The sequence below is a fragment of the Emys orbicularis genome, chromosome 8, assembly GCF_028017835.1.
Source record: "Emys orbicularis isolate rEmyOrb1 chromosome 8, rEmyOrb1.hap1, whole genome shotgun sequence".
NCBI classification, from domain to species: domain Eukaryota; kingdom Metazoa; phylum Chordata; order Testudines; family Emydidae; genus Emys; species Emys orbicularis.
In genome coordinates, this window is record NC_088690.1 from 53,819,992 (window position 1) to 53,833,986 (window position 13,995).

General features: G+C 42.5%; 1 protein-coding gene across 1 annotated transcript in view; it reads right to left on the bottom strand.

The window, feature by feature from the left end:
• The window catches only part of PLA2G4A (phospholipase A2 group IVA), a 113,705-nt gene extending 113,429 nt beyond the window's left edge, over positions 1-276 (bottom strand). Inside the window, exon 1 of the mRNA XM_065409689.1 lies at positions 204-276. Within this exon, the coding sequence (XP_065265761.1) occupies positions 204-236 (33 nt within the window). The 5' untranslated portion in view covers positions 237-276. The remainder of the gene's footprint in view (positions 1-203) is intronic.
• Positions 277-13,995: the final 13,719 nt, after the last annotated feature.

The following is a 13,995-nucleotide window of genomic DNA, read 5'->3' on the forward strand; positions in this document are numbered from 1 at the left end:
GAAAATTTTACAAAAACATCAATAATATCTATCAAATTTCATTTTAAATAAAATTCTCCTAAATCTATTCTTAATTAACCCAAACCTATACTGAGAGTCTTTCAAGTTTCATGACGATACTAACACTATACAGTTATTGCTAGTAACTGCTTGCAACAGATGATGCACAATACAACATGCATAGGAAAGTCAAATGTACTCACTGTAATGTGTTGAAATGGATCGATACAAGACATTTTTGGTTCAGATCTTATATGCAGGTATCACAATCAAAGATCTTATTCTTTATGGATCCAATTTCACAATGGACAGACTTCAACGTGTTTCCAAAGTGAACCGTAATACCACAGCTCCTTTCATCACTGCATAATGAACAAAGACCCGTGGTTAAAAATAACATTTTCCTTCTAAAACATATTTTCTAATAGAGCAGAGTAACCACCTAGGTTGAAAAGGGTTCCCAAAATTCTGACTTTTAATGAAGACCTGAATTTTGAGATAAGCTGAGGATATAAAGATTTCAATCCAGTATAACATTGATTAGCCACGTTTCTCATGCGATTCCACCCACCTCAATGCAAGTGAATGTTTTGCTCAGCTGCGATTATCCAGAATGTCATGTATCAAAGTGTTTCTCATGTCCTTGCAGCCTTACAGATTAATGAAACAGTACAGTACAATTAGATATATCAGTTATGTACGTTCATATACATATACTAAGTATAAATATTATTTAAGATACAGTTCAATCATTTAGCTAACAGTTTTCTTAACGTTCGAATGCAAATTCTCAGTAGCTACCGTGTGTACATTTGGTTCCTTGTTAGAGGCCAGTTTTTGCTTTAGGCAGGTGCACAGGAGTGTGTGGAAAAAGGACATATGCAGGCCTTTCCTCGCACAGGGGGAAATGCCAGGCTGTGTCCTGCATGCACACTAGAAGGTACAAGTTGCCCCAAAAAGGGCAGAGCAAAGCTGGCCATTCAATGAGATGGCGAAGCATGCACACTCCCCTGGTGGTTCTGGATGCTCTGTGAGGCATCGTGCCTCCTGAGGAGGTGGGGCAGAAAAGGCAGGCAGTGGGGAGGAGCTGAAGAGCTAGCTTAGGAGGTAGCCAGGAGGACAATTGGATGTTTGCAGTACAAAGAATTCTGCAATTCTTTGGAGGTAATAAGTGGTTCCCGTCAGGCCATTTTAATGCCTCTAGCACCACCTTTGCTTTTGGCAAGCTTCAGCTCAAATCACACATTCCCAAGGTCTTATATAACCACATCTAAAAAGAGAAAAGAAATAACCAAAAATTAATGGATCACTGCAGCTATTCAGCAGCTACCTTGGGTGGCACAATATTGCTCCTTTCAAGATTTCCATTGTAACTATGAACTAGCAGCAACTGTTTTCATTGCAATTAGTGCAGAGCTCTACTCAAGTCAATAGGATGTCAATTGGGGCCATACAACCCTTCCCCCCCCCCCAAAATATTCTTTATACAGAAGCACTGAGTCAAACAAAAAGAAGCTACTGTAATATGAATTTAGGAATTGCCATAGTTAGAGATTGCCAAAAGCCCTGAAGAATAAGAGTTTATATCCCTTCCAAAACTCTTGGTATATACTTTAATACTTACTGTAAGAATTTTGGACATTTTTGTTGTTTATATAAACGTTAAATCCCTTCTTTATTCCTGTTAAACTCAATAACTTGTTGCAACAAGTTCTTCAATGCATTGTGTGAAAAATTAAGGCCATCTGAATCAGAAAGGCAGGGGTTAATGTAATTTCATTCATATTTTTAATGCTGAGGCAGCTCAATCGCTGGGAGAGAGGAAAGAATAATCTCTCTATAACTGAGAGGAAATATCTATTCATACTTAGAATTAAACTAAGACCCCCCCCCCCCCAAATGCACAAATACATCTTTTCATATCCTTATTTTAATATGGACTACATTAACTGCAGTAGAAAGATCATTCAATTCATTTTTTTCATTCAGATCAATCAAATTTGTCACTGTCACACAAGTGGGCAGAATTTAACTGAAGTAGCACCCACCTCCATCAGAAACATGTGTGGCCCAGTGTTTCTGTCTAAGGGTCTGTTTATTTTTCCCTTGGGTCCTACCAAAAAGGAGCAGTAAAACACTCCACTGTCTTTTTAAATTAAGCCTCACTAAATTAGTTAAGGAAATGTTGTGAATTTCAAAGGAGCTCAGGAAGAGCATAAAATAAAGGGTATTCAATAACTAACCAAAAGGAAGTTTAGGAGCTATAAAACAGGGAACTTGCGGCCTTCTGAGACAGCAGCCAACTACCAACAAGTTAACATGGGTCAGCAAAAAAAGACTGTACTAAAGTGAGGAAATTGGAATCAGGAAGCTGCTGTAAGTTTGAGACTTAAGAGAAGATTTTCAAAGGCCTGGTCCACACTAACCCCCCACTTCGGACTAAGGTACGCAAATTCAGCTACGTTAATAATGTTAATAACGTAGCTGAATGCGAAGTACCTTAGTCCGAACTTACCGCGGGTCCAGACGCGGCAGGCAGGCTCCCCCGTCGATGCCGCGTACTCCTCTCGCCGAGCTGGAGTACCGGCGTCGATGGCAAGCACTTCCGGGATCGATCCATCGCGTCTAGACAAGATGCGATAAATCGATCCCAAAAGATCGATTGCCTGCCGCCGAACCAGGAAGTAAGTGTAGACGTACCCAAAGGCACAGGCACCCATCTCCCATTGCCTTTCAATGAAAGCCAGGCACCCCTGTCTTTTATGCCTTTGAAAATCTCCCCATAACAATTCAGTCAAAAGCCTGGTCTACATTTGAAAGTTATACTGGAGTTACTAAGTTGATTCAGGGTGTAATTTTTTACCAATACAATCATACCAGTACCAACCTCAGTATGGGCGCAGTTGTAATGGTATAAAGGTATCTTATACTGGTATAGCTAGTCCCATTTGCCTACAGGAAAAGCTATATTAAAGGTGGAGCTGGTAGCGTCATTATTGAGATTGGTTTACACTTCCCATTATAAGACCCCGTTATCAATTATTTATAATTTGGCCAAACTAACTGTTCAGGGTGAAATTTTTCGTGCTGAGTGTCTGCCCGAGTCTGACTTGTTTTAGAAAAATGTCTGCCAAAACTGTTCAGTCATTTCTGAGAACGACGCTAGGAAACAATATGTAGTTTTGCCCCTGGTCAAAACTTGTGGCAACCTTTTCCTTGAAAAATCTCTAGTGCCCTCATGCTTTGGAGCAGGAATTTGAAGGTTGGAAAGGGATCACCTTTATCCCAGGGATGTGCATTTTGCTGTCCTCATGAAAATCCACTCAAATTTGACTGATAAGCCTTTGAAAAACAGCTGTTTTCACATGCTCAATACATCCACTCTTCTTCTCTGATGGACCGCAACTTTGTTGTGGTGGAGAGGCTTGTGTGGGCTAAAGACCCTCAGAGCTACATCATCTGGAACTTTCATATGCCAGGTAGGGTCCCCCTTGATGAGCACATCCGAGACTAATCTGATAAACCACCACTGACTAACCAAATTTCACAAGACCCAGTGGTGGATCAGGCGCATATAGAAAACCTTTTAGTACTCTATGGCTGTGAAGGTGAATGAGGGCTGCAGCAGGAGGGAGACCCCGGTTGTCTTGAATCTCCTTGCCACTGGGTCAGGGTTTTCCTCCTGTCAGGCCTTGTGTGGTCACCGCCTGCGCACCGGTTTCCCCACGTTACAATATTTCACGTGCCAAAGGGCTCACACCCGACAAAGCCCTGTGGTGACGGATGAGTGGCAGTGAAGACAAGAGCAGTGATCTCTGGGAGTTTTTAGTCACAAATCTGCAAGCAGGCAGCAGCCATGTGACAGTCATCTTCTGCTTGAATGAGACAGAAGTGCATTTCAACAGCAGCGACTGACTTAGCAGGCCTTTTTAGGATCCCCTCTGCTCACCCCAAATGGGGAGGGGGCTAGAAAAGGTGCTGTAAACATAGGCCGTCTCACACTCTTCCGATTGGATGGCCACATCCAGTGGGATCACTCAACTCCGCGGCCGAAACATAAGATATAAGACAATGAATTTTGCCACCTGGAATGTCCCCACCCTATGGACTCTCAGCACAGTGAATGTCCAGAAAGAAGAACTGCCATAATTGCCAGCAAGCTGGCAAGACTCAACATTGACATTGAAGCTCTTAGTGAGACATGCCGAGCCGATGAGGGCCAATTAAAAGAGGATGGAGGTGGCTACACCTTCTTTTCAAAAGGAAAGCCACCTGAAGAGAGATGCATTCACGGGATTGGCTTTGCCATCAAAAATAAAATCACCAGTCAGCTTTTGGAGCATCCCATGGGGATCAACAAGCATGTCATGACTCTTCGACTCAAGCTCAGCAACAACCAATATGCCATGGCCATCAGCGCATATGCCCCAACACTTGATGACAAGGAAGACAAGGAACAGTTTTATAGCACTCTTGATGAAGTCCTCACAGCCACACTTAAGGTAAACAAACTTATCCTCCTGGGAGATTTCAATGCCAGAGTCAGATGGGACTCCCAACCCTGGAGCAGCAAAATAGGCAAAAAAGGGGTGGATAATGTAAACCCCAATGGTATTCTTCTCCTCAGCAAATGTGTGGAGCATGACCTGCTCATCACAAATACCATCTTTAGGCAGAGTAACAAATTTAAGACCACATGGAAACATCCTCTGTCCAAACAATGGCACCTTCCTGACTAGGTCACAGTCAGAGCTTGAGATTACACCAATGTCCATATAACAAGAGCCATGAGAGGTATAGATCCCTGTTGGACAGATCGTCGATTAGTAAGATCAGTCATGTATCTGCAGCTTGCTCCACCACACCGCAAACACCCAAAGACTAAGAGAAATCAGTATAACATCAGAGCGCTTCAGGATCAAGCCAGCTGCCAGATGTTCCAGCAATACCTGTCTGAGAAACTCTCTAACTTGCCTGTTAATGTCATGGACATTCAAGAGCACTGGGATCAACTTAAAAATACCATTCACAGTGCATGTGCTGAAACGATAGGACATTCCATTCATCAGCACCAAGACCGGTTTGAGGAAAACAACGAGGAAATCCTAGCATTAATTCAGCAGAAAAGAACTGCATTCTGTAACTGGCAAAATGATTCCTCAAAGCAACGAAAACATGAAGCTTATCACCTGCTCAAAGCTGAAGTCCAAAGGAGGCTACATGACATCAAAAATAAGTGGTGTCAAGAGAAGGCCTCTGAGATCCAGAATTTTATAGACCAGGATGACATAAGAAGCTTCTTTCAAGCAAAAAAAAGCTATATATGGGCCAATCTCTGAAGGCCCAACCCCTTTATGTTCCCAGGATGGCTCCACCCTTCTCAAGGACAATGCGGCCATTAAGCAATGCTGGAAGGAGCACTTTAGAGCCTACTAAATCGCCCACAGTCTTTGAAGACACCAACAAGTCTATTTCACAAGGCTCGACAATGAAACACCTTGCTGATCCCCCATCTTCTGAGGAAGTCCGGCTTGTCATCACCCAGACAAAAACCATCACAAGGCACCAGGCCCAGATGGCATTCCAGCTGAGGTTTTTAAAGCTAGAGGAACACTGCTCCAGAATAAACTTTACCAACTTCAACAAAATCTGGACCTGTGAAGAAATTCCACCTTACTGTATTGTAACAACATAGTTACAATAGTCAAGAAAGGGGGCAAATCTTTGTGCGGGAACTACAGAGGTATTGCTCTCCTCTCCATCACAGGAAAGATTCTTGCCTGAATCCTACTAAACCGCCTTCTCCCCCTTGCAGAATCACATTGAATCACAGTGTGGCTTCAGGCCATACCGAGGCACAACTGACATGATCTTTGTGGGACAATAGATTCAGGAGAAGTGCAGAGAGCAACACCAGTAACTGTTCATGGCATTCATCAATCTAACCAAGCCCTTTGACTCTATCAATCGTGATGCCCTATGGGAGATGCTGTGTAGGTTTGGCTGTCCTCAGAAATTCATTTCCATCATCAGACTACTCCATGATGGGATGATTGCCACCATTCCGTGCAACAACTCAGAGACCGAACCATTCATCATTCACACTGGAGTCAAGCAGGGCTATGTCACTGCTCCAACACTCTTCTCCATTTACCATGCTGTGATCCTGATTCTCATCTGTGAGTGCCTCCCCTGATGGAATCAGGATTGAGTATTGTATGGATGGCAAACTCCTCAATCTTCGACGTCTCCAAACAAAATCTAAGATCACGAGAATTGGCATCACGGACTTTCAGTATGCAGATGACTGCATCATTCTCGCACACTCAGAGGCCGACCTACAAAGTACCTTAAATCTTTTTGCAGATGCCTATCGCAGCCTTTGTCTCTCTCTCAACATCGGGAAAACCAAGGTACTCTACCAGCCCTCACCTGCACAAACTACTCTTGGTACTCCACAAATCACCATCAGTGGAGAACCCCTGGAAAATGTGGACCATTTTCCATACCATGGCAGCCATCTCTCCTAAACAGCCAGCATTGACACAGAAATTGAATACAGGATCCGCTGTGCCAGCACATTCTTTGGAAGACTACTCAAACAAGTCTTCAATGATAGGGATCTACAAATAGGTACCAAGATCTTGGTTTACAAGGCAGTTGTCATCCCCACCCTTCTCTATGGGCGTGAGACCTGGCTAACCTATAGACGACATCTCAAGCGGCTGGAGTGGTTCCAGCAGTGCTGCCTCAGGAGGATTCTCAGGATCCGCTGGGAAGATTGACCCACTAACATCAGCGTTCTCTCTGCAGCCAATATTAGCAGTAGAGAGGCGCAGGTCATGAAACACCAACTCTGCTGGGCTGGCCACTGTGTACGTATGCCTGACACTCCCTTCCCAACGCAAGTACTCTTCTCTCAGTTAAGTCAGGGGAGAAGGGCTCACAGAGGGCAGTGGAAGTGCTTCAAAGACATACTGAAACTACACCTTAAAAAGGGAGGCATCAACCCAACAAACTGAGAGGACTTGACGCAGAACAGAACACAGTGGCGCCACACCGTACACCAAGCCACAGCTCACTTTGAGGAGAACAGATGTGCTCATGAGACCAAGAAGCGACAAAGGAGGAAAGAAAGGGCACAACAGTCCAGCCAACAACTATGTCTCCTCCAAGATTACACTGGTCACTTCTGTGAGAAAATCTGCAGGGCACAAATTGGGCTCCTCAGCCACTTAAAAACTCACCAATGAACCCCCTTGGCAGACATCAGCCTCGCATCGAGGGATAGCCAAAGACATTCACTCTCACTAAGACCTCACTAAGATGCTTTATACAGAGCACACACACACACACACACACACACACACACACACACAGATAAAAATAAATTAAGGTTGCAAAGTCGAGCACTCAAAAGTTAAGAAATGCCAGAATTAAGGTTTCCTGTGCAGCCTTAATTGAGCGGTGCTGTGTTTATGCATTATGATTCAGACTTTAATTACATGATCACATACTATTTTTCCCCCACAAGATTCCTGCCTCAGTGCACAGCACTGACTCAAAATTTCAGACCACCTCTGTTTTTGACAGACTGCTGCCAAAAGAAACAGTAGATGTAATACAATCATGATCTGAAGTTGTTATGACAGCACAGTCTACTTTAGAGAAAAGTAATTTTAAGTTCACCTAAATTGAATCTGAATTCCTGTATTTGAATGATCATTAAAATTGCTATTATATTCATCTGTATGACACACTACATGAAGGGATATTTGCTTAGATTTGAAATTAAATTAAGATTATCAAACTGATTAATCATAGAATCGTAGGACTGGAAGCGACCTTGCGAGGTCATCGAGTCCAGTCCCCTGCTCTCATGGCAGGACTAAGTATTATCTAAGAATCCCTGACAGGTGTTTGTCTAACCTGCTCTTAAAAATCTCCAATGATAGAGATTCCACAACCTCCCTAGGCAATTTTTCCAGTGCTTAACCACCCTGACAGTTAGGAAGTTTTTCCTAATGTCCAACCTAAACCTCCCTGGCTGCAATTTAAGCCCATTGCTTCTTGTCCTACCCTCAGAGGTTAAGAATAATAATTTTTCTCCCTCCTCCTTGTAACAACCTTTTCTGTACTTGAAAATTGTTATGTTCCCTCTCAGTCTTCTCTTTTCCAGACTAAACAAGCCCAATTTTTTTCAATCTTCCCTCATAGGTCATGTTTTCTAGACCTTTAATCATTTTTGTTGCTCTTCTCCGGACTTTCTCCAATTTGTCCACATCTTTCGTGAAATGTGGTGCCCAGAACTGAACACAATACTCCAGTTGAGGCCTAATCAGCCTGGAGTAGAGCGGAAGAATTACTTCTCGTGTCTTGCTTAAAACACTCCTGGCTAATACATCCCAGAATGATGTTCGCTTTTTTTGCAATAGTGTTACACTGTTGACACATATTTAGCTTGTGATCCACTATGACCCCCAGATCCCTTTCCGCAGTACTCCTTCCTAGGCAGTCATTTCCCATTTTGTATGTACGCAACTGATTGTTCCTTCCTAAGTGCAGTACTTTGCATTTGTCCTTATTGAATTTCATCTTAGTGTTCACACTTTGCTGTTTTATTGGCATTAATAAAGTAGATCCTATTTTATTAGTCACATTGAATATTGTCTTGAAGGATCATAAGTTAGTTTGATCATTTAATGCAGAGAAACAGTCTTCTGATCAACACTATATTCATTTGCATATCAAATATACTCTTGCCACGCCATGTACCTCTTAACATTAGTTTCCCAATTCAAATTCAGCTGAGGTCAGTGGAAGGTAAAACTTTGTTATCTGATGACTGTATGGGGATTTATGTGAAAAGCATTTTGTGACCTCAGTCCAGTTCACAGGGACTGAGTGTATGCACCGCACCTAGCCCAATGGGATCTCTAAGCCTTATCATTCATACATAATGTTTTCTCCTTTGTTCTTTCCATCATCACAAAAAGTGATACCTTGCCATGTAGTGGGAAGAATGAGTTGGGAATGGTAGAGGAGAAGCCTGGTGCCTGTGCCCCATTTCTTGGGAAATGATTGAGGGTGGAGTATGAGAGAGAAGATGATGCAGCGAGAGTAGTTGCGGAGGAAGTTTTGTGGTCGGGGAAGCAGGCGTCAGTGAGTGCCACAGGCTGGCGATGGTGAGAGATAAAATCATGGATGCCGGTGATATTTTTGGCAGATGAAGCAGGCAAAGGGAAGTGGAGAGAAAAGGGCAGGTATAAGATTTGAAGGGGAGGTTTAATCGGGGCAGAGCTAGTGATGAGGACAGGTGCTGGGGCTGAGAATGAACGGATGGCCAGGGTTGGGGCAGACGTCAATGGTGTATAAAAGCCGAAGCGTGTAGGGGGAGGTAATCAGACCAATGATCCATAGACAGCTCTCTGGTATCTTTTATAAAACCCTACTTTACAGTACCCTCCCATGAAACAGTAGACAATACTTGATGAGTCAGAGGAAGTCAATAATCCTATAAAATACCTAATCAGTTGCGCAGTGCTGAATAGAGGGAAAATATTTCTTCCCAACCTCTGCAAGGAATTAATTTATACCCTGAAGCATGAGGTTAAAGTTACCATAGGTTTGTCTGCATAACTTTCCCCTTTTTCAGACAAGTATTGTGTTTGTCCTGGTGACTGGATATCATAAGTACAGTCTTGAACTAAGTTAATTGGCACAGCTCTTCATGTTTTAGCTTATAATTCCAGTGCTTATGCAAAGAGTTTTAGCAAGAGGAAATGTTCATCATATGGGGTGTGACATTGCAAAGGTCCTGTGAAGGCCTGTGACAAAAGCACATTATAATACATAATTATGCTGCATGCCAAATTTGGGGGAAGTTAGACAAATGGATTGCAATAATCATTGATATATTATTATTGCACTGAGTATTTATATATAATATAAAGAATACATTCAGAGATTCCAACAGAACAAGTAAGTGCTTCCGTGGAAGGAAGATTTCATGGAGTTCTCACATACAAGTTAAATTTTTTTCAGTGTTGTACTTTTTACATTTATTCAACTTTTATCTAAATCAACAGAAATAACAAAACTAGCTCCAAGGCAAAATGTTCAAATGAAAGATTCCAAAAGTATTTAAAAGTGGAGAAGATCATTGTCTAACTACAATGGAATCTGGACCAGTGGAATGATATTTAACTGGCAGAGATTCTAAAAACATCTAGGGGAAAACCCAAAGAAAAGTAGTCTCCACAGTGTACTGTGGGACTCCCTGAAGGCTTACATGAGATACACAATCATTTATTTTTGCCATCAATAAAAGCCCCCCAAAAAAAATCAAGAAGAAGAACTTGAAAAACCTAAAACGGAGTCAATGGAAAAAAGGAAGTGTTTGGGGATCGTCCCAGCAATGACAATTATAGCACAACAATTGTTATCCACATTTTTACTAGATAATTTTATTTCAAGCAAAGAGTGAGATGGGCTCTTTGCAGTACAAGTATTTTGGCAGTACAAGCGGGATAAAGGTAAGAAAAATGGTGCACCAATTGTGTTAGCTGGAAGCCCAATCAGTAATTCCAGCAATAAACACAGCCTTTTTTTTTTTTTAAAGACTAATTTGATGAGGACACATCAAATTGAGGACAGGCACAAGCATGGAATTAGGGGGCAGGCCACAAGTTTTATTAAATGTTAACACAGGGGAGGGGGGTTACCTGCCCATCACCTATACTTCCCTACATCAGGCATTTAATTGGTTCCATTGCAGAGCTCCTTACCATATAACCCATAACTGGCGCCAAGGTTACAGGGCTCCTTACCATATACCCCATAATGTGGGTTAGGTGTTCCTCAGCCCTCTGAGTCCTAGCACCCTCCTCCTCCCCCATGAGGAAGACAGAGGGTGCACAGGTTGGGCTCAGCTCACTATTGCCACATGGTCTGACCTCAGCCTGTGAAGGCCACAAGATCTCACTCTTTCACATGAGCCCAAGGCCTTTTACTTCTGGGAACTGTTCATTCTATTGTCTCAACTGCACTGAACACAGGCCACAAGTTGCGATGAATAAACACCTTCACCCCAGTATCTCAGTTAGGTACTAGGCATGTTCCTACTCAACCCACTGTGGCTTGATGGCACTGCAAGGAAGGTAAAAAACTCCATGGTCCTCTGCCAATTGGCCTGTGGGAGAAAAAATTCCTTCCTGACCCTCTAAACAGGTGATCGGCTAGACCGGCTGCATCTATCAGACCAGGTTCCCATTCCTAGTTTGGGTGGGTAGGATGGGCTGCTGAAACAGAGCTGAGAGCTTCCACAAGGCCCCAGCACAGGGCTAAATCCTGGGAGCTGGGGAATGCTGGCCAGTCAGCATCTCTCCCCCTCAGTGGGCCAATGGGTGCTAAAGATTCCCAGGGAGAAGAGCTACCTGTTGTCCCTTGGCAAGTGTCTCCCTCCCTTGCTACTGTGACTGTCCCCCTTTCACTGATGGCCCCCTCAAGTTCCCCTCCCCCCATTGATGTGGGTGGGTGGAATTTGTAGTGTTTTCATTTTGGGGAGCTCAGCGTGGATAGAGCTCCATTTTAAGACCCAGGGTGCTGCAGACACACAGCCCCTCTGAAAACTGAGCCTTAAGTGTCTCAGACTGGGCACTCCAAAATGAAGGCACTTAAAGCCAGTGGCTCATTTTGAAAATTTTGACTGCAGTGACAAATACCAAATCAATACATGAAAAATATAAAAGATTATGAAACAACATATAGCTCTAGGTTCCCCATATGAACAAGTGGGATACATTTGTTTGGGGAGGGGGGTTGCATATCCCTTTAAAAAATGTTAATGGCAAACATACGATAAGAGTTTGCCCCTGGTGTCTTTGGCCAGATATTCTACTTCAGGTACTGTGTGCAGTGATCTAGCAGCTGCCCTGTTCTCTGCAAGGGGATGCATTTCAGAGAGAATGCATATAACCACTAAAGCTGCTATGGCTGTTGCAGTGCAGGAGACTGAAATCTCCAGGCAACTCATTTAAAAAGCCTTAGAAGTAATTTGTACAGGACTTTATAGGATGGTCTTCTGGCTAGAGCAATGGATTTGGACTCAGGACATCTAGCTTTAGTTCCTGGGTCTGCCACAGGTTTCCTGTGTGACCACATGCAAGTCACTCCAGCTCTCTGTACCTCAGTTCCCCATCTGTAAAATGGGGGGATACTTACCGTCTCCCACCCTTTTTCTTGTCTAAGCTCTTTGGGGCAGTGACTGTCTCTTACTAGATGTCTGAACAGTATCTAGCGCAATGGGCTTCAGTCTCAAGTGCAGTCTTTCAGCACTACTGTAAACAAACAATAAGTGCTATTTAAATGCTAAGGACTAATATTAGTGGGTTCTGTACAATTAAAACTTAATGAGTCATGCTCAAGACTCACCACCCATTTAAACCAAACATGTAAATGTTTCAGTTAAACATCTTCAGTTCAATGAATTAGGCTCTAGAACAAGTTACGCAAATTCTAGAGCTTTCCAGATTTGTGGGCACGTCTAAGGATGCATCAAAGCATCCTATAGCATGTGTTCGGCCACGTTTTTCACCACAGCCAAGTTGAACCAAGGACTGTGGTCACAGGGTACATCATCTTTCACTCAGAACTTTAGCTGAACATGACTCAGTATTAGCATGACTATTGTAGTTTGGGTTTATTTGAGCTTTTAGACACAATCGGTGATAAAGGGTATATCTATGCTACTTCCTTTGGCCTTCAGTTTAATAACATGAAATCATGACAAATTCTTTTGGTGGGGTGTGTGTGTGTGTGTGTGTGTGTGTGTGTGTGTGTGTGTGTACCCTCAAAGTAGTTCATTATAACTTTCTAGTAAAATAGGTGTTAATTAAGGTATTGCTGAAATCTTTAGCATCCTATTTAAACAAAACTAATTATATACATCTAATTCATGGCAAGAGGTTAAATAATGCACATTTGATTATTTCCCCTACAATATTTATAAAAAATAGATTTTGGGGGGCAAGATGGAAAATGGTGCATTTAATGCTTAGGAAAGATTTCTCATTCACAGAACAAGACACAGAAGCATTCTATTTATACACAGAAATTACTCTACCCAGCACCATCAGTGTGCTAATAGATATGCAAACTCTAGACACAAAAAGATAGTTCCTTCTCCATATCCATTTAATCATTGGCTTCTCTGTTGAGTTGGTTCTGCAAGGGGCAAAGGGAGTTGTGCGACACTGGCAGACCAGGAGCCAGCTTATGCCAAGGCCCCCTAGCCCTCATTGAATGCTGACAAATGAATAGCTGGAAACCAGTCTGACTCATCTGTGTTAGCATTATTAAAATAGACGTTAAATTTATAAGAATGTGTTGAGTGTTTGGACTTTATGAAATGCATGCATGAATTTCACTTATAAAATCTGTATATCATGTTATACGGTAATATTCAAGTGTTTGCTTTGTAACTATAAAAGAGTTTGCTAGAACACTCTAAACCCCCATAGCCAGGAGAGAAGCATTACCAAATGTGAAATACTAGTTTACCACAAGAGGTGTCAGCTCCTGCCCAATCAAAGAAGGCCTATAGACAACCGACGAACTATTTTGTTCACTAATGTTCCACAAGACTGTGTTGATTGCTCCCGCACGCCCTCGAAGAGGGGATGTGCACAAACCCTCATCCCATCACAGTTTGAACTCTGGGAGAAGGAAATGTAAATCCCTACCAGAAATAACTATCACTATGCTGCTTGGAGTTTGGAGAGGGCAATATTTCTAAGCTTAAACAAGGGATCCCCAAGTTGCTTAGCTTAATGGACATATAGAACTTACATATTACAGCAGCATCTATTACCCTACCTTTTGAAACCTAAGATTGTAACTAATTTGTGAGTGTATATTTACCTGCTTTAACCTTGTATATAACTTATTTCTCCTTCCTACTTAATAAATCTTTAACTGGTTTATTACAGGATTGGC